At 57.1% G+C, this 19,873-nt stretch overlaps 1 protein-coding gene across 5 annotated transcripts in view; it reads left to right on the forward strand.

Moving 5' to 3' along the window:
- Positions 1-19,873, forward strand: part of PRDM16 (PR/SET domain 16) — a 345,467-nt gene that overhangs the window by 293,864 nt on the left and 31,730 nt on the right. For 3 of the 5 annotated variants that reach the window (XM_032262191.1, XM_032262194.1, XM_032262195.1), the window contains exons 4-6: positions 1,240-1,377; positions 12,453-12,555; positions 18,655-18,862. In XM_032262191.1, the coding sequence (XP_032118082.1) occupies positions 1,240-1,377; positions 12,453-12,555; positions 18,655-18,862 (449 nt within the window). The remainder of the gene's footprint in view (positions 1-1,239; positions 1,378-12,452; positions 12,556-18,654; positions 18,863-19,873) is intronic. The other 2 variants (XM_032262193.1, XM_032262196.1) reach the window with 1 other exon arrangement.

Consider the following 19,873-nt stretch of genomic DNA (forward strand, 5'->3'; position numbering starts at 1 on the left):
GACACACCTGCCCACCAGGACACACCTGCCCACCAGGACACACCTGCAAAAGGACACACCTGCCCACCAGTGACACACCTGCCCACCAGGACACACCTGCCCAAAGACACACCTGTCCACCAGGACACACCTGCCCACCAGGACATACCTGTCCAAAGACACACCTGCCCACCAGGACACACCTGCTCAAGGACATACCTGCCTCCCAGGACACATATGCCTACCCTGACCCACCTGCCCAGCAGGACGCACCCACCCAAGGACACAGCAGCCCACCCAGACACACCTGCTCAAGGGCACACCTGCCCACACAAACACAGCCTTTCTACTTTCAGGACCTGAGTGTGGTGTGGCCCCAGCCCCTGTCCCCTGCCCTCCCTCCTGCCCTGTCTGGGCTGGGCTGCCCGGAAAGCTTGCTCAAAATGCTGCTGGTTTGGATTCCAAACCCAGGGTTGCCACTGGCCAGAGCAGGGGAGGCCAGGGGTGCTGCAGCCGCCACCCATGGTCAGGCTGGTCGAGAGGACGCCCTCTCTCCACAGCGGACATCAGGTCAGGTCTCCTCATCAGTGGTCCTCAGAGGAGCGGGGGTAACAGCAAATGAAAAAGCAAGCCCTAGGGTTGCTGCTCTGCCTGTTCAGTGACAACAAAGTAAAGCCGATTCAGTGCACGTGTGACTTTGCGGGCGTGGTGAGAACAGCTGGGCGCCTGCACGCTGCTGGGTGTCAAACTGAAACTCCCCAGCTTTACGGAAACCAGATGCTGTTCGTACTCTCAGAGTGTGTGCAGGCTGCCCTGAGCACCACACACACGCACGGGCACACCCAGCAGCACCTTCCCCTTCAGGCACGTGTCTCTCCAGCCCAGCGCCCCAGGGCCTTCGCAGAGGCCTCCACTCCCAGACACAGCTGCCTCTGCCTTCTCACACGCAGGACAGCTTTGCTGCAGGGGTGGGGGAGCAACTCTGGAGGTTCATTTTATCGCCGGGCCAGGGCAGTGATCTACTCGGTGAGAAAAGAAAAGGCCATCCCTGCCTTTGTGCTGGACTCCTGGAGACTCCTGGGCACGGATGGGCAGGCTGGGGGGGCCAGGATCCCCTGATGCCCAGAGGGTGGGCTCAGGTCTGGTGGCAGATTTGCCTTCCTACTCGAGCCCAGGCAGCCGGGTTTCTGGGCGGGCAGAGGCGGCGTGCAGCCTGCAGCACACGGGCCACCTCTGACTCCTGCTTCGCTTTCCTCCCAGCAGAGCTCCGAAGACCTGGGCAGTGAGCGGTTCTGCGTGGAGGCGGGTCCGGCGGGGGCTGGCAGCTGGCTCAAGTACATCCGCGTGGCATGCTCCTGCGATGACCAGAACCTCACCATGTGCCAGATCAGTGAGCAGGTAGGTCCGGGCTAGTGACGGGGCTCCTGTCTGTGGAATTGTCCCTGCGGACGTGGCACTGAGATTGGCGGAGGTGCCGAGGTGAGGGTTGTCTGAGCCTCTTTGGAGACATCTGCCAAGCCCTGGCCCGCACTTGGGTGGCTGTTTGGTGCTCAGCCAGCACGGACTTCTGGGGAGCTGACTCACCCCAGGAGGGCTCCATCGGAGTCTTGCTCAGGCCCCTGCCCGAGGCCAGCAGCTCCTGAACCCGAGGATGGTGGTTCGGGTGGAGAAGAGCAATGAAGCAGGGAGGACCCGGACCCCAGGGTTCACACATCCTGCAAATGGCGCTGCCCGTGGGACACGACAGAAGCACAGAGCAGGAACTGTCACTGCAAGAATCCATCTAAATGGCTCTGTTTAACCAAATTCTCTGAAGAGTCAGCACCAGCCAATGGGGCAGCCACTCAGGGGCCTCCTAGAGACACCGGGACCTCTGTCGCAGCCTGACCAGCCTGCCCAAGGCGTTGGCCTTTTCGGTACAGTCCCTGTGCTACGAGCAGCGAACTAGGGCCGAGAGATGCCTTCCCCTCTGTCCCCACCACCCCAGGGCTCAGGACCCCCCAAGCTCCCTGGATCCTTGAGCCCAACAGCTCGTCCACACCACCACCAGAACAGGCGTCTGGACCCACAGGCTGATCGGGAAGAAGATACGGGGTCTCTTTCCACTCCAGAAGGCCCCGTGTCGCCAGTGCTGGTTGCTGCTTTGTGGATTTCTCGATTTCAAGTTTCCGAGTGGCCCCTGGAGACCCTTCTCCCTCTGGGGCCAGACCCCCCGGGTGGCACTCCCACCCTGCATTCTCAACACAGTGTGTTCCTCGGGGTGCCTGGGGTCCCTGGCTCCCTCTGTCACCGCAGCCTGGTTTTTCCTATAATATCTTGGGGTTGTACATGAGATTTCATTAGCGGAAAAAAAAAAAAAAGGATCCCATGGCTATAAAAACTGTGCGTGAAGACCACATAGTGACACATTGCCGCCTAGCCTAGACAAACCGTTAAAAGTGGCTCAAAGCTCTTGGCTTTAGAGAAGCAATTTTGCATTAAGAAATGCAGACAGCAAACTCCAGGGAGGTCCCGCAGGCCCCGGCCGGCTGCCAGGGCCTCGTTTGCTGTCCCCTTGGCTGTGGAGCTGTCTCTGCCACGCAGTTCCTCCGCTGGACAAGCTCGTTCGGATCGGGACAGGAATCTGCTCTGTTTCTAGGACTTCGATGGCCTTCAGTTAGAACCCAAAATGTCTGAAATAACTTTTTCTGATTGCAAGAAAAAAAAGAAATACAGAGATGAAGCAAAAGAATAATCATAACCATAAGAACAGAACTTAAAAAAATATTTTCCTTCTTCCAGATGAAAGTGAAGTTGGAGTGAAGGAGAATTAGGCTTGAGGCACAGAGGAGGACGGTCTGCCCGTCCCCTTCTGGGGCTCAGATTTGCAGAGAGTGTGTGTCCTTGGTCGTCTGTGGGGGAGCCGAGGGGCCGGGTCACAGAGGCGCTGAGCCGCGGCTGGGCTTTCGTGAGATGCATACGACAGTCACAGAGGACCCAGATCTTTTTATTTAGGAAATTAATGTTCATTAGAACATTTGGACTAAACTTAAGCAGCAAAGTGGGTATCTTTATGCATCTAGCTTTTTTAAAAACAAACAGATGTATAATCTTCTCAAAGAGACGCCTGTCTGAAAAAAAAAAAAAAACTCATTTTATTGTTAATATTTCAGGGAAGCTTTCTTTTAGCTACACATGAGGTCCAAATGGAGTGGACCTGCTTCGCAGCCAACCGTTTTTCCATAGCCAGGACCAGGGGGCAGAAATCCCTCCTGCCAGGACCGAAGAATGATCCTGAGCCGCGCTCCGTTCCCTCCCTCTCCCCCGCCATTATCGCCTTCCAAAGCTCCATCCTGGAGTCAGAAGCACACTGGGCTCCATTACCCAAACCACAGGCAACGAACTCCTTCGGGCAGCTTCCGACCTGATGGAGGTCTCTCTCCCCCTCCGCCTCAAGGGATTCATTCTCCCTGTTTTAGGTCCATAGGCTGAATTAAAGCAGCAAACCCAGAGGGAACTTGAAATGCATATTTAAGCAAATGCAGCACCGACTTGGCTGCAAACAGAGAGGAGATCCCCCACTCAGGCACCTCCAACCCCTCAGCCCTCCCGTGAGACCCTCTGCTCCTGAGAACACCCCTCGTATGCACCGCAGCAGGTCACATCGGGTGTCACAGTGCAACCGACATTCCTGTCCATGTCCCCGCAAAGGTGCACCTCTGAGTTGGGTCAGCCACGTGGCTGGAATGCTGGGAAATGCCCGGGAAAGCAGGAGCCGGCCAGGGGCCAGAGGCAGGGGGGAGACCCGCCGCCCAGGCGCGGGGAGCGAGGGGCTGAGTTGGCAGCTTCTCATCCTGAAATCTCAACGGTGAATTTCAGTTATCAAAGGAAAACGAACATTGTGTTGGATGTATTTTCCTTTGATTAGTAATAAGGTTTAAACACTAAAAATGTGAAAAACTTCTCCCAGAAACCTGCAGACTCTCATATGAGACGACTTTTATCGATGCCTTTTTGGAAGGGATATAGTGGATTTCAATCCGCAGTCTGGTTTTTCTATAACGCTTTGTCAATAATCGTTTGTGAATGCTCCGTCCCTCGCCGGACAGCCTCGCGGCCTCGGCAGAAAGCGTGTCCATTCCCCGGCCTTGACCAGAGGAACGCGGCTTCCCGCAAAGCAACCTGTTTGACGCTGTGTGGAACTAAAATAAAAACTGCCCTGAAATATTAATAAAACCAAGATTTTTTAAAAAGCTTCTCTTTGAGGAGGAAATGTTACATGATGTTAATGCCCTTTCTCAGACTCCCACCATCCCAAGAGTTCCGCCAGGATTTCCCAGCACTCACAGACACACGAGTGAGCAATCTTCCTCCCTTCCCGTCTCTCTCATGCGCGCCCCCCCACCCCGTCTCTCTCTTGCAAGCTGCACACACACCCTACCTCTAATACAGCTCAGACTCAGAAGGGAAGGAGCCATATCTGAACAATGTCGAGTTTGCCACATGGTTTTCAGCAAGGAAAGTCCTTCAGTCAGGAATGCAGGACCGTCATTTTGAAGTTCAAGACGTGATCTTAGCCCAAGGAGACCGGGGCAGAAGAGGGTCTAAACATCCTAAAGAGAAAGTTCTGGAAGCCGCAGCTCCCCAGAAGAGATGAGCCCTCCTTCCGGGCAGAGGAGAGAGGCTACTGTGAACCAAAAACTCATGTCCATCAATATCCAGATGGGGACCCAGGCTGTGGCTTTCCCGCAAGTCTCCTGCCAATAGCAGCCGGGACGTGAGCAGACTCTGGGGCCTCCAGGGCGGGCCTGTGTCCTTGGGGTGAGACCCACACTTCAGGGGCACTTCGGAGGCTGGGGAGTCACATATCTCCCTCGGCCCATCCCAGGCTCCTCCTGGCCTTTGCTGGATGCGGGGTGCCGTGCAGTCAGACGGGGTCTGGGGGGCGGACGCTACCCCCACGTCTCTCGTGGTTCTGTGCAGTGGGCTGGTGCTCTAGCTTATGCCTTGGGGCGCTCCGGGGTGCCCACTGAGCTGGGTGACACAGCATCCACAGGCCCGGTTCTGACTGTCTGGCCAGGACCCATTCTGGCTGCTCAGAAGCCTGCTCGGATCACAGGCCCCTGTCCCCAGCATCCCCTGACAGGCCCCAAGAGACCCGCCCTGTGCAGAAGAGGGCAGGCCAAGTGCTCCTCTGCAGCACTGCGAGAGGCAGCGGACAGGGGCTTGAGAGCAGGTGGGCCCAGCGCTTGGAAAGGATCAGCAGCCGGCACCTTCCCGGAGGCTTCCTGCCGCCCTGCCACCTCCCAGCACCTCACTTAGAAGCAGGATGGGCTGAGCTGAGGGAGGCGTGGAGGCCCCAGCAGCCTCCTTCCTGGGCAGGGCGGGCACGGCGTCCTGCCCCTCCCCATCCCAGGCCCTGTGGGAGCTGGACCGTCCTCGCCACAGACAAGAGTCGCCCCCATGGCATGGGGCTGTGGGGCTAGATGAGAACCTCCACGTTCTCATCTAGCATCGAGATTCCCCTCCTGGCACTGGGGGACCTCTTGAGAGGTGACCGGGCTCATCCCGGCCCTTGCTCCTCTCAGGCCCCTCTCAGCCCTCCTCATGGCTCATGGGGGAGCCCCGCAGGGGCAGAGGCCACATTGGGCCATGAATTTGATCCTGGGCCTGGCCCTCTTGCCGGAAAGGTGACTTACGGTTTTCCAGTTGCACAAAGAGGCCTCAGACCATGGCCAAGGGCACGCTGGCCGCTTCCCAGGCGGAGCGTCCTGCTGCTCCTGAGGCCGCACAGGCTTTCTCCTGGGAGCAAAGTGTCCCTGCACACAGCAGGCGCCGTGCCTTCCCCTGGGACTTTCAGGGCAGTCGATTGCCAGGGAGGTAAGGCAGCAGTCGTCGAGGGGCCTGCCACGTCTGAGCGTGAAGGGAGGCACACGAGGCCCTCGGAACCTCTGAGCACTCTGGGGTGCGGCCTCCCCTCCACCACCCTCCGCTCCTGCTTTCGTTTTTGGAAAATTCAAGACACTCAGATCACCCCTGGGTGGTGCTTTTTCCTGTAATTATGAACAAATGAGTTAGTTTGAAATGTTTCAGAAGACACAGACAGGGCAGTTCCTGAATATGTTTTAACATCAAGAAAGAAAACCTGAGCTTGGTGATGAAGTACCCACGGGAGGCCAGGAGGCCGGAGAGGACAATGGCGGGAGGCCAGGAGGCCGGAGAGGACAATGGCGGGAGGCCAGGAGGCCGGAGAGGACAATGGCAGTACGGCGCTTTTGGTTTTTGCAGTTTTTTTCTCACGTTGCCTCAATAGGGCAAGAATGTTGGTGGTGGGATGTCAACTGGCTAGCGGGGCTGAGGGCGGCGGGGGACGGGGCTGAGGGCGGCGGGGGACAGGGCTGAGGGCGGCGGGGACGGGGCTGAGGGTGTTGGAGCACAGGGCTGAGGGCAAACACGAATGCTGGGGAGCAGGACTCGGGTTCAGGCCTCCAGCGTGCCTCGGAATGGCCATGGGACTCTCGAGCGACCTGCAGTACCCCGGCTTGAGAAAAGCAGCCCCGATCTGCACAGCGCCCAGGGGCTGCCTGGACATCAGGCAAACCCTGAAACCCCAGGGCCTTTCAGGGACAGAGCAGGGGCCCCAGTGCCCACGGCGGAGCTACAGAGACCCTCCGCAGAGCATGTTCCGTCCGCGCAGGCAGAGTGCCCACCGGTGGCCGGGCAGCACCGTGGGTGGACGAGAGTCCGCGCTGGCTGTTCCTGAGAAACTGGAGCCTCCCAGGTTGGCGGAGGGCATTTTTCTTTTGCTTTGCTGTCCTGGGCTCCAACCCGGGTCCTGCGTTTCCTTCTGGGCCTGTGCCCTGTCAGGGGCGGGGTTCTAAACACAGGGCACCCGACAGCCATCGCCTTGTTCCGGCCGCACCCTAGGCTGTCCGTGCTCTCTGCTTCTGACTCTCACAGTTTGTTTTTGTTTGTTTTTAATACAGAGTTTCGCTCTTGTTGCCCAGGCTGGAGTGCAATGGCACGATCTCAGCTCATTCCAACTTCTGCCTCTGGGCTCAAGCGATTCTCCTACCTCAGCCTCTCAAGTAGCTGGGATTAGAGGCCCCCTCCACCACACTTGGCTAATTTTGAATTTTTTAGTAGAGATGGAGTGATGTTTGTCAGGCTGATAACCTCAGGTGATCCGCCAGCCTCAGCCTCCAGAAGTGCTGGGATACAGGTATAAGAAATCACCCTTGGCCATCCTCACAATTTTTTTAATTAAAAATCAATTTTTGTTAATTTGGTCAGGGCACTCAGGAGCCTCCAACCCTCAGACACACTTTCCCCCTTGAAATGGGAAGGAGGAGGGCAGGGGGCTCCTTTCGGCATTTCATAACCAGCTCACAAAAGACTTCCAAATCATATGCAAGTTGCTTTGATTCCCATTTTACGAGGCCCCTTTTGGAACAAACCAATCCTCTTGTTGGTGGAGAACAAGGTTTAAATTCAGCTGTGCCACCTGAACCCCCACGCAAACCACCTGTCGGGACTTGTATATTCCGGTCCTGCTCATCACAGGTTCCCTTTACTAGAAGATGCTGTTTAAAAATGATCAAAGTAATTTAACTGCAGACCCATCATTTGTGTTTTTATAATCCACATCCAAACCACACCACTAAGAAACGGATAAGTGTACACAGAGTTTTATTTCATGTCTGGGTCTGAAAATGTTTCAGCCACGCGCGGGAGAAGCATGTGGCCAAGCCCGGGGCTCCGGTGGCCTTTTCCTCGTCCGGCCAGAGGACGGACTGTCTGCGAGTCCCAGAGCCTGGCTATGGTCCCCTCGCTCCGCTCAGCACAGAGGAAGCCAGGAAGCGAAGCCGGCCCGAGGCAGGCTCCCGGACACAGGCATGCACACAGGACAGAGAAGGAGGCCTCTGCCCAAACCCCGGCGCTGCCCCTGCTGGCACTTAGGGCATCGACTAGGGTTATTTCTTCATCACTACGTTCTCAGCTCCTGGACCAGCCTCGCGGCTCAGGGGAATCACAGTGCTTTCCCACACTCACAGCGCGTGGGGACAGCAAGGAGTTAAAATGAAGCCAGGAGTCAGCAGAGACCCAGCCACCTGGGGGGGGTGGGATCCCCAGAGCTAAAACACAAGTGCCGTGGACAACCCTCTCTCCCAAGGACAGGTGAGAAGCAGACGGGGCCACCAGGGGAATTTGCTTTTTGGAAACGATTTTAGAAGAATTCAAATTCCACTGGCTGCTTTCTCGTCGTTTGTGAGAAGAGCCTCTCACACAGCACCCCAAAGCCTTCGCCAACTCAGGCACAGTTAAATTCTGAAATCCGGAGTGTGAGCCATTGAGCTTTTTATGATAAGCACATGGAAGGAGGGTTCACTGATCTTATTCCAGCATCCTTTAAAGTTTCTGGTCAAAAAAGAGAGGCAAGAATGCCCAAAAGTCCGATTGATGGAAAAAAATCAGTGATTCCAGGAAGGAGAGAAAAGGAACGGCCGCCGCTGGGATTCAGCCACTGCCTTTTAGTCTGGAGTCCAGGGGTCCCACCTGGTGGAATTTGCATGGAGCTTTTCGTCTATTTATAGTGTTAAATTCTATGATTAAGTGGGAATGAAAACCGTAGCACTCAGGGCTTCATACTCGAAAGTCGTCTCTTTTCTTGTGAGTTGATTTGATATTTTTAAAAATGCACTTAAGACTCGTAGGGAGAAGGCATCCCAAAGCTGGCAGCCACCGCACACGCACGTGATGCCCGTGTCGTAGAGAATACTGTTGGGAGCAACGATACTAATTTTCATAAAAGGCTCCGTCTCAATGAACGTGGCCTGGGCTGGCTCCAGGCTTCTCTGCGGCAATGTCTCTGCCTTCTGTTGAGAACGTGGCCATTTATTTTTTCCAGAACTCCATTTACCTACCAGAAGCCGCCTCTTTGTGTCTGGAAGGTGATAAAAGACAGAGAAAACGGGCAGGGTCACACTGGCTCCAGCTCCCGTCCCGCGGACCCGCGTTCCGTGCTGCTCGCCCACGCTCAGTGAAGCCATTGCTGTCACAAAGAACCTCAAGTGTTGAAACCAGGACTTCACTTCAGATCAAGTCTGTTTGCCATCATTATTTTTTAAAGCCGTTTAGAGCAGACATTTATTGGCGCTAGTAAACTCAGCTGCTGTGAAGAGGGTTCCCCGCCCTCTCGGATTCTTAAACCAAAGAGAAAATCCCAGCCTCACCCGTGCAGCACAACCCAGGGACTCAGGCACCGCTGCAGCAGCGCCGCGGACGCAAGTGTTTATAAAAAGGCACGGATGCTCACAGCCCAGCGCTTAAGCAAATACACTGTTCTTCTTCCTTTCCCGGGCCGGGCGCCCTCCCGGAGGCCTCCGCAGGGGGCTAAAGGCTATCAGGAACTGCAGGCTTTCTTTTTGCTTGAACAAACTTCACCCACCAAGCTGACTTAGCACGGCCTCAGCGGGACCCACCGCGGGTGGGTCGCACGAGGAAAGGCGGATTAGGAGCAGCCGCAGGAATGTTTAGGGAGCTGCAGCCGTAATTTATGACAGGCCCTGCAGGAAGGGCCCGCACTACAGTAAATGCGCCATGTGTGACGCCCTCGGCCAGGAGCCGGCCCAGGCTGGGTCCGCAGACCCCCGCCCGGTTCCCACTGCCGCTGCCTTTGTCCCGGGAAGCCGCCTGACCCCGCTGACCGGAAATAGCAGCGTTCTCGGCACGTCTGGCTGATAAGGCCTTTGTGGCACCGGGGACCGGCTGTAAAAACGCAGCCGGCTTTTGTGTGCACCTCTGAGCCGCTGGCAAGGGCGGGCCTGCGAGTCTGGAAAAGTTCGCCCGGATTCCTGCTCACCTCTGACCCACAGCCAGGTGGAGTCAGGTCGTGGACCCCCACCCGCCCCCACCTGCCCCCACCCACCCTGCCTCGGGCCCCAAGACCAACACTAATAGTGATTAATTCCAACTGCGGCTCAAAGTCCCCTGGCTGAGGCACAGGCCTCACCCTGTGTCCTGGCACGAGCCCGGCCAGGCACCCTCCTCCTGTGGGTCCCGGGCCAGGGAGGGGGCGCCTGCGGCCCAGCACACTAGACCCTCCAGCTGCGGCAGCTCCAGGGCCGTGTCCGAGCTGGAGGGGAGGTCCCCTGGCAGGTCTGGTGCCCAGGAGCCAGGGTGGGAGGCCAGGGGGCTGAGGGACCCTCGGATTGCGCGAAGAGGTGGAGGAGGGAGGCCTGACATCCTTGGAACTAGGGTGGGGAGGGGGGCATCCCAGGAGATCTGGCTGCCCCGGGGGGATGGGGTGTAGAGGAGAAGGGAGTCGGGGTGGCCTTCACCACTGGAGTTAGGTCGGTGTCCCCGGAGAGCCTGTGGCCTTCAGAGAAGGGATGGGGTGCGAGTGGGGGTCCCTGGAGGCTCAGAAGCTCTCCAAGGGGCCAGGTGGAGGATCCAGGAGGGCCCCGCCCAGCCCCCGCCCACCCACCAGCCCTCTGTGCCCCACTGGAGCAGAGCCGAGCAGCGGGATAGCGGGAGGATGCCCCAGGTCTCACGTCATGACCCTCGATGCTGGGGGGTGGGAGCTCGGCCTGGAGTGGAGCCAAGGGGCTGGCGGCCAGGGTCCACACTGCCCTCTTACGAGAAGCCTCCACCGCTGACCATCCCCTCTCCCACCCAGGGTCCAGGCCAGGCCACCTGTCCCAGGGGCGTCAGCAGGCCAGGCACTAACTCAGCAGCCCCTGCTGCCTGCACTGGTGGGTGCAGGTGGCAGCGGCCTGCCTTTGCTATGATGCCACCCATGGTACCTCTCAGAGGGTCACCCCGGCTGGCACTTCCCATCGCCCACTTAGGGTCCGATTTTCAAATGCAGCGGCTCCAGTTTCTTTTTAGAAAGGAAACAACTATTCAGCCACTTGGGATTTTTTTTGTATAAGATGATACAACACCGGCACCCTAACGACCCTGGGTTTGCTTGGAGCAGTTAGCACGGGCAGTCTCTCTCCACTTCTGCGTCTCCTCGCAATTTTAGCACCTTACCTGACTCTGTCATCAGAGCTTCCCACACTCCTGAGTGAGACTGCACCTGTGGGTTCTCCGGCGTGCAGCTCCTGTCTGGGTGCCTTGGGGGTAACAGCCAGTGGGTGTTACGGGCATGCTGTGGCTTCTGTGTGTCCTTTTGAGAGTTCCTTGGTGTCATTCTGGATTAAGCTGGGACGGGCGGAATGTAGTGAAATCCGCAAGTGTTGGGGGGCAGGGGAGGAGCGTGCAGGACCCATGCCCATCCCCGTCTCTGGGGTGCCCGGCCGTGTCCAGCCACAAACCCCAACCAGGGCCAGCTGCTAGAGAGCCTGGCCTGACATAGGCTGATCAGTGGGGACAGAAGAGTCCCCACAAGGACGGCCATGTCCCCTCCACCCCTGGGAGTGCTTCCCTTTCTGAGTCTAGACCCATCCTGTTTTCCTGGAGAAGCCTCAGCCCCAGGTCTCCGAGGGGCAGGTGGATTTCCCTTGGGCCTCTCCCCAGTCAGGCCTGCAGGCCCTTGGGAGCCCCCCAGTTACTGTGATCAGAAGAGAGTCTCAGACACCCGCGTGTTCCTGAGATGCCCCTGAGAGAAACCCACCTACCGCCACACATTCCCAGACTGCGGACGCAGGGTCCCTGGCGCTGGCTGCCTGGCCCAGGCCTCAGACGGCCCAGCCTCCCCTTTCCGAACTGCTAGTTTTCTTCATCCCAGCCACGCCTTCCACACCCCCAAGACAATCTCCTCTTTTCGGGAGGTCCCTGGCAAGTCTCGGTGACAGGCCCCAGCAGCGCTGCTCAGTGAGCAGAGTTCCAAATGGAACCCCCAGGGCTTGACCAGGCTGCAGAGTCTACCTGAGCCCCCCCCATTCTCAAGGGTGTCCCCCATCCCCAACTCCCCCTGTGGGGTCAACCAAAAGGTGCCAAGCCGACAGCGGGCACACCGTCCTGCCCACCCAGCCATCCTGGCGCGTGCCTTCCTCACTCCCGGGAGACCTGACCCACAGGCCAGGGTTCAGCTCATGGCCACTTTCAGAAACAACCAATTCACTCCACACCCCAAGCTCCCCCTCCCCTACCCCCCCACCAGCAAAGGATATCTCGCTTACATTCACAAAATTGAACAAAAGAAACTTGAGAATCCACCCAGGTGGGCTCCTGGTCGAAGCTGGGCTCTGCCCTGCCCCGAGGACGCCCCCAGGACGCCCCCAGCTGGGAACTTTGACATGAACCCTACCTGTTCAGTTTACCACCCTCTTTATCAATATCAATATCGGGATAAAGCAAATTAAAGTGGAGATGCATTTCCTTCTGCGCAGACTCTAAAGTTCCAGAGGGGACCCCTTGGTGGCAACTAGAGGAAAATCAAGTGCAGGCCGAGCTGCGTCCGCAGGGTGAGGGCTGAGCGTGCACTGAGAGCTGTCCAGACACCCATCAACCACACTCAGCCCTGCCCTCTGGTCTCTGCTTCCTAGATTTACTATAAAGTCATCAAGGACATCGAGCCAGGTGAGGAGCTGCTGGTGCACGTGAAGGAAGGCGTCTACCCGATGGGCACGGTGCCGCCCAGCCTGGACGGTAAGACCCCTTCCCCGAACCCAGCCTCGGTCCCTCGAAGCCCCCAGCCCACCCAGAAGAGGAGCAGATGCCTGGGAGGACCCACGGCCTCTCATCCCCTCATGCCACCTAATGAGGGCCAGGTGGCCCCAACTGCTGGCTATCCCCGTTTTTTGCAGAAATTGCCCACCCCCACGAAGGCTCGACCTAAATAAAGGCTCTCTTGTTCCTCTTCCCTGGGGCAGAGGAGCTGCACCCAGAATTTAAGAAGGCCTTCGGGCAGGGGGCGAATTGGTATCAGGTGGATTATAGCTTTGCAGTGTTAGGGTCCCAGGTGATTTCTCAAAACTATGTTCTATTCTGGCTGTTGCTCTTATTAGCAACAGCAGCCTTTGCTTTCCCCGTCTGTACTAAAGAAACGAACAAACACCAAGGCAGTTTTCAGCTTGGGAGCGTTTCTGGCTGCCCCAGAGCTCTCTGCGGTGTGGCAAGTTTCAGTTTCATTTAAGAGTGTGGATGATGGCATATACATCTTGAAAAGCGATGTGCATCTGCAGCGAACGTCCCAGAGAAGTGAGTGTTCGCGGCGACTTCGTCCGGCAGGAGGGAGAATGTCGGGTCTGAGGCTGCTCTCACGGTGGTGTGGAGTCGCCCCACTCTTCCGACAGGGCTGCGGGAAGCTTCCAAGTTTCCTTTTCCCTCCATCTGCCGGCCCCTCTCTGTCGAGTAGAGATGTGACAAGTGGGTTTCCCTTTCACCTTCCTTCACACCCAAGTACAGCTGAGGGGGTGCCTGAGAAAATCCCAGTCCCGCACAGACGAGGCGTTCCCAGCAACAGGCTCATTCCTGCCTCCGCGTCCGTCCCCGACGGGTCCCTGGCCCCACAGCTCCGCGCCTGTCCCTCCGCGCAGATGGCTCCAGGGTCCCAGCCTCGCTGCTTTTCTTTGGGGTGAGACCCCACAAGTGAACAGGAACAGGAGCTCCTTCCTGGCCGTTTCCGGAGCGGGTGACCCCTCCTGGTGCTGGAGCCCTGGGGGAGGCTGCGTTTCCCTCCTGGCTTCTTTGACCTCCCCACCAAACACACAAGGCTTAATGATGAATGCTGTTCACTGCACCTTTGTCTAAGGAGCCACTCTGATTTCACGGTGACAGAATGGTGCTGGAATTAGCAGCAAGGCTTCGAGACCAGACCTGGAGAGCTCTGCCTTAATTTACCCTTTCCACCACCAATCTCCTTCTTTGGTGCAGTGACCATCATATCCGGAGTGTCCGGAAGGAAGTGACCACAGAAGGACAGTTTTATGAGCCGGATTCTATCTGTACTCTCCTCTAAAGTTTGGTTTTAATTAGGCCGTTGAGAAAAGAAAAATAAATTGCCGAGATCTGGGTAGCCGAGGGGAAGGTCTCATTTTCCTTAAAATAATTGTTGAAAAGATCTATGAATCTTAGTGCACAAGAACACGAGAGTCGAATCTCCTTGGCTTAGGACAGTGCTTGACGATGGAATTTCATTAGTACAATGAAATTTCTTTCTTCCAAAAGGTTTTTTAAAAACCTTGATTTCTGCTCCCTACCCCCGTCCAGCCCCTGATATTAAATAACGTGGGTCTACATTTTCCTGATAATCTATCCAACACTTGTGGGCTAATTGCTGTCCACACATAATGGCCCAACATCAAATATTTGACTTTTCCTGCTCCTTCCTGTCAAGAGCATGCCTCCCCAGTAGCCACCTCCCCCACCAGCTAAACTCTGCATTGCACAGAAAGAAAATGCAAAAATGTTCCTCACTAAGATAATTATCATAAAAAATCTTTTATCCCAGCCCCAGCTCCACGCAGCCAGCCCCTTATCACTGCAGGGACTTGGAGGAGGCTCTCCAGCTCCTTTGAGCCTCGAGTCGGGTAGATTAGTACATAGACGCGGCATAATTGTGAACCCCTCGGCTCTCCGGGGCCATTAGGCACCGATTTATTTTTCTGTTACATTCCTGCTCTGCCATCAAAGTTGACGATGGAACTTCAGATAGGCAAGCAAGGCACAGATGTGGCAAACAAGACGTGAGGTCGCCACGGCGTTGGCTTAGTTGACGTAGGTGACAGGTTCATGCCGTACCCCAGCCCCACACACCCCTGCAGAATGAAGAGACTCTCATTTCCATTCACTATGGTTTGTGCTTTTGTTGGGAGAAGAGGGCTTGGCTGGAGACCACATTCAGGCAGCTAGAAAGACACAGGAGGCCCGTGGGGGCCGGCCCGCTTTGGGAGAACGGAGCCTCTACCCTGCAGTCCCTGGGCTGGCCCGTTCCGTCTGAAGAGCCACAGCTGTCAGGAATGCACGGCCCATTTTCACACGAGTGATTCAGGCCACGGGGAAGCCACTTTCAGACACATGCGACTTTGTGTTTTAGTTTTGCAATTACAATGGAGAGGAAAGAATTCTCTTTTGTGAGAACTTTTTGCTCTTGGGGGAAAATGAAGAAAGTCACTTCCATTCCAATGTGCTTTTCTTTTGAGAAAGCCTCACAATGATTTGCTTCTCCTCTGTCCAAAAGAGGTCAAGAGGAGGCCGTGCGTGGGGCACAGAGCGTGTGAGCCAGCCAGGCCGTGAGATCAGAGATAGGAAGAGGGGAAATCGTATCAGGACAGGACATGTTCTTTCAGCATCTCTTTAAAACAGAGTTTCTTGTGCTGAGAAAATGAAAACGCCATCAACTCTGCCCCCGATTCCGAACCCCTCCTCGAGCCCCAGGGGTGTATTCAGGGCCAGCCTTACCTGCCTGGAAGACGCGCAGGTGAAGACCCGTCCACACCACTCGGTAGGGGCGGGCCAGACTCAGGTGCGTCCTGTCCCCGGCTCTGTCCTCCAATGGGGGCCCAGCTCCTTCCGTGGAGCGCTGGGAAGAGGGAGCGGCAGGGCAGGGACGGCCGCCGAAGTTGGCCCCGTCACGTCCAGGGCACCCTCCAAGGCCGTCAAAGTGAGAATCAGACTGAATTCTCATTTGCCACCGAAATTTTTGTTTTCATCCCAAATTCTAAATGAGAACTGGAAAAAAGTTGGTCAGTAATACAAGGGGGTGGGGCTGGCATTTCTTCTTGTCTTTGTTTTCAAATTTCAACTTCTGCGATTGTTCTTCAGCGGGTCCAGAAAGAGTGAAACACAAGTTGGCATTTCTAACTGGATCATGATGCTGGCCGGAGGCCCCATCTCAGCCTCCTTCCAGCCCGGGAAGTTGGAATCCACCCACAGGCGGCTCCCGGCTCTGCGGCTTGCTGTGTGCTGCCACAGTCTTGGGGCCCAGATCTGCAGACCGTGTTCCCCAGGGAAAATCCCAGTTTCCAAAGACAAGGGAAGGCCCAAGAGAGGGACGTCCAGCACCCCCTCTCTCACAGGCGCACCTCGCTTTCCCCAAAACCCTCAGTGGGAAATTGGGTCCCTGCCAGCCCTGCTTCCTCGACCCCCAAACCACGGGCAGGCTGCAGCCCCCCCACACACCTCTTCCTTGAACAGGTGACTCCGTCTCGCACAGCCTCAGCTTGCCAGTTCTGAAGCAGGCATACGGATACCGTAGCACTTACCTGGGTGCCCGCAGACCGAGGCGAGGCTTCAGTGCCCAGATTCTCTTACGTTCTTAAGACAGGACCTACCCCATGGGGCTCCCACTAGACCCCAGGTGCCAGCCTTGCCACCACGTCATTCGCACAGTGGGCTTTTTTGAAGAATTTGCAGGCTTGAGTCATATTTCAAGGTGGCATTTTGTAGACTTTGAAGGTGAGCATTCCCTGCCACCTCCTCCCCCTGTGTGCATCCTGTCTGAGGGTCCCTCCTGGCAGCACCTAGGTGGTTTGGTTTGTTCAGTGAGTGTCTGGGAAGCTCCAGGTGGCGGCCTTCCCAGAGAGGTTTGGGACGGAGCCTTCCGCGCCCCGGAAGCCAGAGTTGCGGTGTGGAGCGCAGCCCTGCGGGAAGTGACTGCGGGTTCTGGGCGTCCCCCGGCTTTTTCCCTTCATCATCTTGTTTCCCCCAAACCAGTGCTTTCCTGAGGCTCAGGTCAGCAATCGGGGCCAGGATGCTGGGACGCTGGCTGGGAATGAAACCGCAGCGTCTGGTACATCATGACCAGCAGCGGTGCCAGCCCAGTCACCCCCAATGCACACATCCCAGGGCACCTCTCAGCCAGGCAGCCCGTCCCCTCAGCCAGATACTTACCTCTGTCCAAAGACGGCACCGAAAGTCACATCTTGCGAGCCGGCATCTGTGCCTCGGTTGCGGGGTGAGGGGGGTGCCATCCGGTGTGCGTGCTGTGGCCTCTCGGGTCTGGCAACCCCTGGAATCTCCACCTTGGGCATCTGAGGCTCAGGGAGGCAGGCTCTGAGGACCCACAGGGGTGCTGGGGTGGCCCAGGCTAAATACCAGCATCTCCACCCTTAGGCTCAGGGAAGCTTCCCATCAGCAAGGAGGTGCCACTTCTGGTAACCCTGCACTGCCCAGTCTGCAGAGCAGCCCACCCTTCCCTTAGGACTCAGAAAGGCCCATGACCATGGTGGTCTCTCCAACACAGGGAGGGGACAGGAAGTGACAGACCTCTTCCATCTGCCCCCACCCCCACCTCGTTGCCTCAGCAATCCTCACATTCAGGCCTTTGAGCCAACATTCAGACCAAGTTCATGAAGACTCTGCTCAGCACTGTGCCCTGCATCAGTCCTTGTGTGTGTGCAAACACTCCCACAAGCACACACATGCACACACACATCACACACATACATCACACTCACATCACATCACACGTATACACACATCACACACACACACATCACAGGCACAAACACATCACATACACACATCACACACATCACATGTACACACATCACATGCACATACTCATCACATGCACATACACATCACATGCACACACATCACATGCACACACACACATCCCATACACACATCACACAAACACATCACATGCACACATCACATGCACACACACATCACATGCACACCCACATCACACGCACACACACATCACATGCACACAATCACATGCACACACATCACACACACCACATGCACACACACAAACATGCACATTAGCACATGCACATTCATATACAAACATGTACACATATTCACACGTGCACGACTGAACTCACCCATTGGCGTACACACACAAGTATGTCAACACCCAATGTGCATGTTCACATACACGTTCACAGGCACATTTGTGCACATAAAACACATACATACAACACACATAACATAGCCACCCATGCACACAAATATTCACACATGTAGGTGCATGCCAAAACACGGGCACACCCACACACATGAGTACACATGCCGGCTCACACAAGCATGGGTGTGAGCACGTAAACGTGCACACACGGTCACACAGAGGTGCAGGGATGTGGATGCAGCTATGCTGAGACAGCACCCACATTTGCATGCACACACAGCTGCACCCATGCACACACACCCTGGTGCATACACAGCAGCCTTCGGTGCATTGGGAAAGAGCTCAGCATGAGCGTTCTTTCCAGAGCTGTGGGGGAAGAGGCGTCCTGTGGGGAGGGGCGTCCCGTCTTAGGTGGAAGGCTGCTGCGGGCAGGGAGGCGGGGACCGGAGCCCCCCCACCAGGATGACAGCTCCCGGCCGACTGTTTGCCTTGGCAGACCAGTCAGGATGCTGCCTCATAAGCTTAATAATGGCTGCCCCCCTTTTAATTTGTTTGACCTTGACGACAATAATTTATTATATGCACTGGAGCGCTGTCATCGTTTTTCTCCTGATTCATAAACAAAGCACTTGGCCTGGCTTCCTCCTCCACTCCCGAGCTCGGGGCCTTCTTCAGTCCACGGCGGCTGCCCGGGGCGCAGGCAGGGCCGAGTGCCGCGCGGGGCTCCCTCTGACGGGGGCCTTTGGTGCTGCCTAGGGCTGATCCCTGAGGTTCCCAGCGCAGGCTCCTGGGCACCCGGATGAAGGCTGGAAGGAGGCAGAGCAGGACTGGCCAGCCTGGGCGCAGGCCCGGGGGCACCGGGGAGCGGGCCAGGTCTCCAGAGCCCCCGAAGGGCCCTGGGCAGGGTCTCCGGCTCGCTCACCACCGCCTGGTTCTCTCTCTTGCAGAGGAGCCCACGTTCCGCTGTGACGAGTGTGACGAGCTCTTCCCGTCCAAGCTGGACCTGCGGCGCCACAAGAAGTACACGTGTGGCTCGGTGGGGGCCGCGCTCTACGAGGGCCTGGCTGAGGAGCTCAAGCCTGAGGGCCTAGGCGGTGGCAGCAGCCAAGCCCACGAGTGCAAGGACTGTGAGCGGATGTTCCCCAGCAAGTACAGGTGCCGCCGCCTCCCCTCCTCAGTCTCCTCTACTCAGTCCCCTCGACTCAGTCTCCCTCCCCTCAGTGTCTCCCCCCCATCCCCCCTCCTCTCAGTCTCCCTCCCCTCAGTCCCTCCCCTCAGCCTCCTCCCCTCAGTCTCCCTCCCTGTCCTTCCCCTGCCTCACCTTCCCTGACAGGTGGAGACAAAGGGCCCCTAGTGTGACATACCCTGGGGACATGTGCGCGGGCCCCCATGGCTGGCACACTGGCGCTGCGGGCAGAGCAGGTGCAGGAGCACGTGGCTGGAGCCGCAGGTGTCCCCTGGCTCTGACCTCAAATGTCGGGACCCCCAGAAAACTGTCTCCTGGGCTCAGGGCCCTGCACCACCTGGGCTACCCTTCAGGGAGAAACTAGAAAGGAGAAGAAACCCAGGCCAGAGCCTGAGACCTAGAGCCACTCAGCCCAGGGTGTTTCTGCAGGGAGGTCCCAGGCTGGGATGGAGGTGGCAGCATGGACACCGACACCAGGGGATTCATGCTGGCCCCGCCCTCCTGACACACAGGCAACTCCTTCCCAGACGGTGGCCAAGAGTAGGCAGGGGCACCCTATCCCCAGGCCACCAGCCCTGCTCCCCACGGTGGCAGCGGCCTGTGCCAGGAGGGGCCTTAGAGACGAGCAGGCCCAGGCTGGCCCTCCCCTGCCCCGAGGCCAGGCAGCAGCCAGGATCTGGAGCCTAGGTGGCCTTGGGGACCTGTGTGACCCCCTGGGAAAGGCAAGATTCCTGGTCTCTGTGGGGAGTGAAACTGGGACATTCACTCCAGCGCTGCAGGAGCTATGGAGGCCCTTCCAGCACGGGCCCCTCCTCCTGCCTCTGAGGATTTCCTCCAGGACAGCCTCGCAAAGTCAGAGCAAAGCCCATCAGGCCGCTACCCGGCTGTGTGATTGCTGGGGATTACCGCCCACCCCCACGCCGACCCCCGGGGACGGCAAACCCTCCACCCGGAACAGATGACTGAGAAAATAAGCATTT

This window comes from Sapajus apella, unplaced genomic scaffold (assembly GCF_009761245.1).
Source record: "Sapajus apella isolate SASKATOON/1434 unplaced genomic scaffold, GSC_monkey_1.0 scaffold127, whole genome shotgun sequence".
Classification (NCBI taxonomy): domain Eukaryota; kingdom Metazoa; phylum Chordata; class Mammalia; order Primates; family Cebidae; genus Sapajus; species Sapajus apella.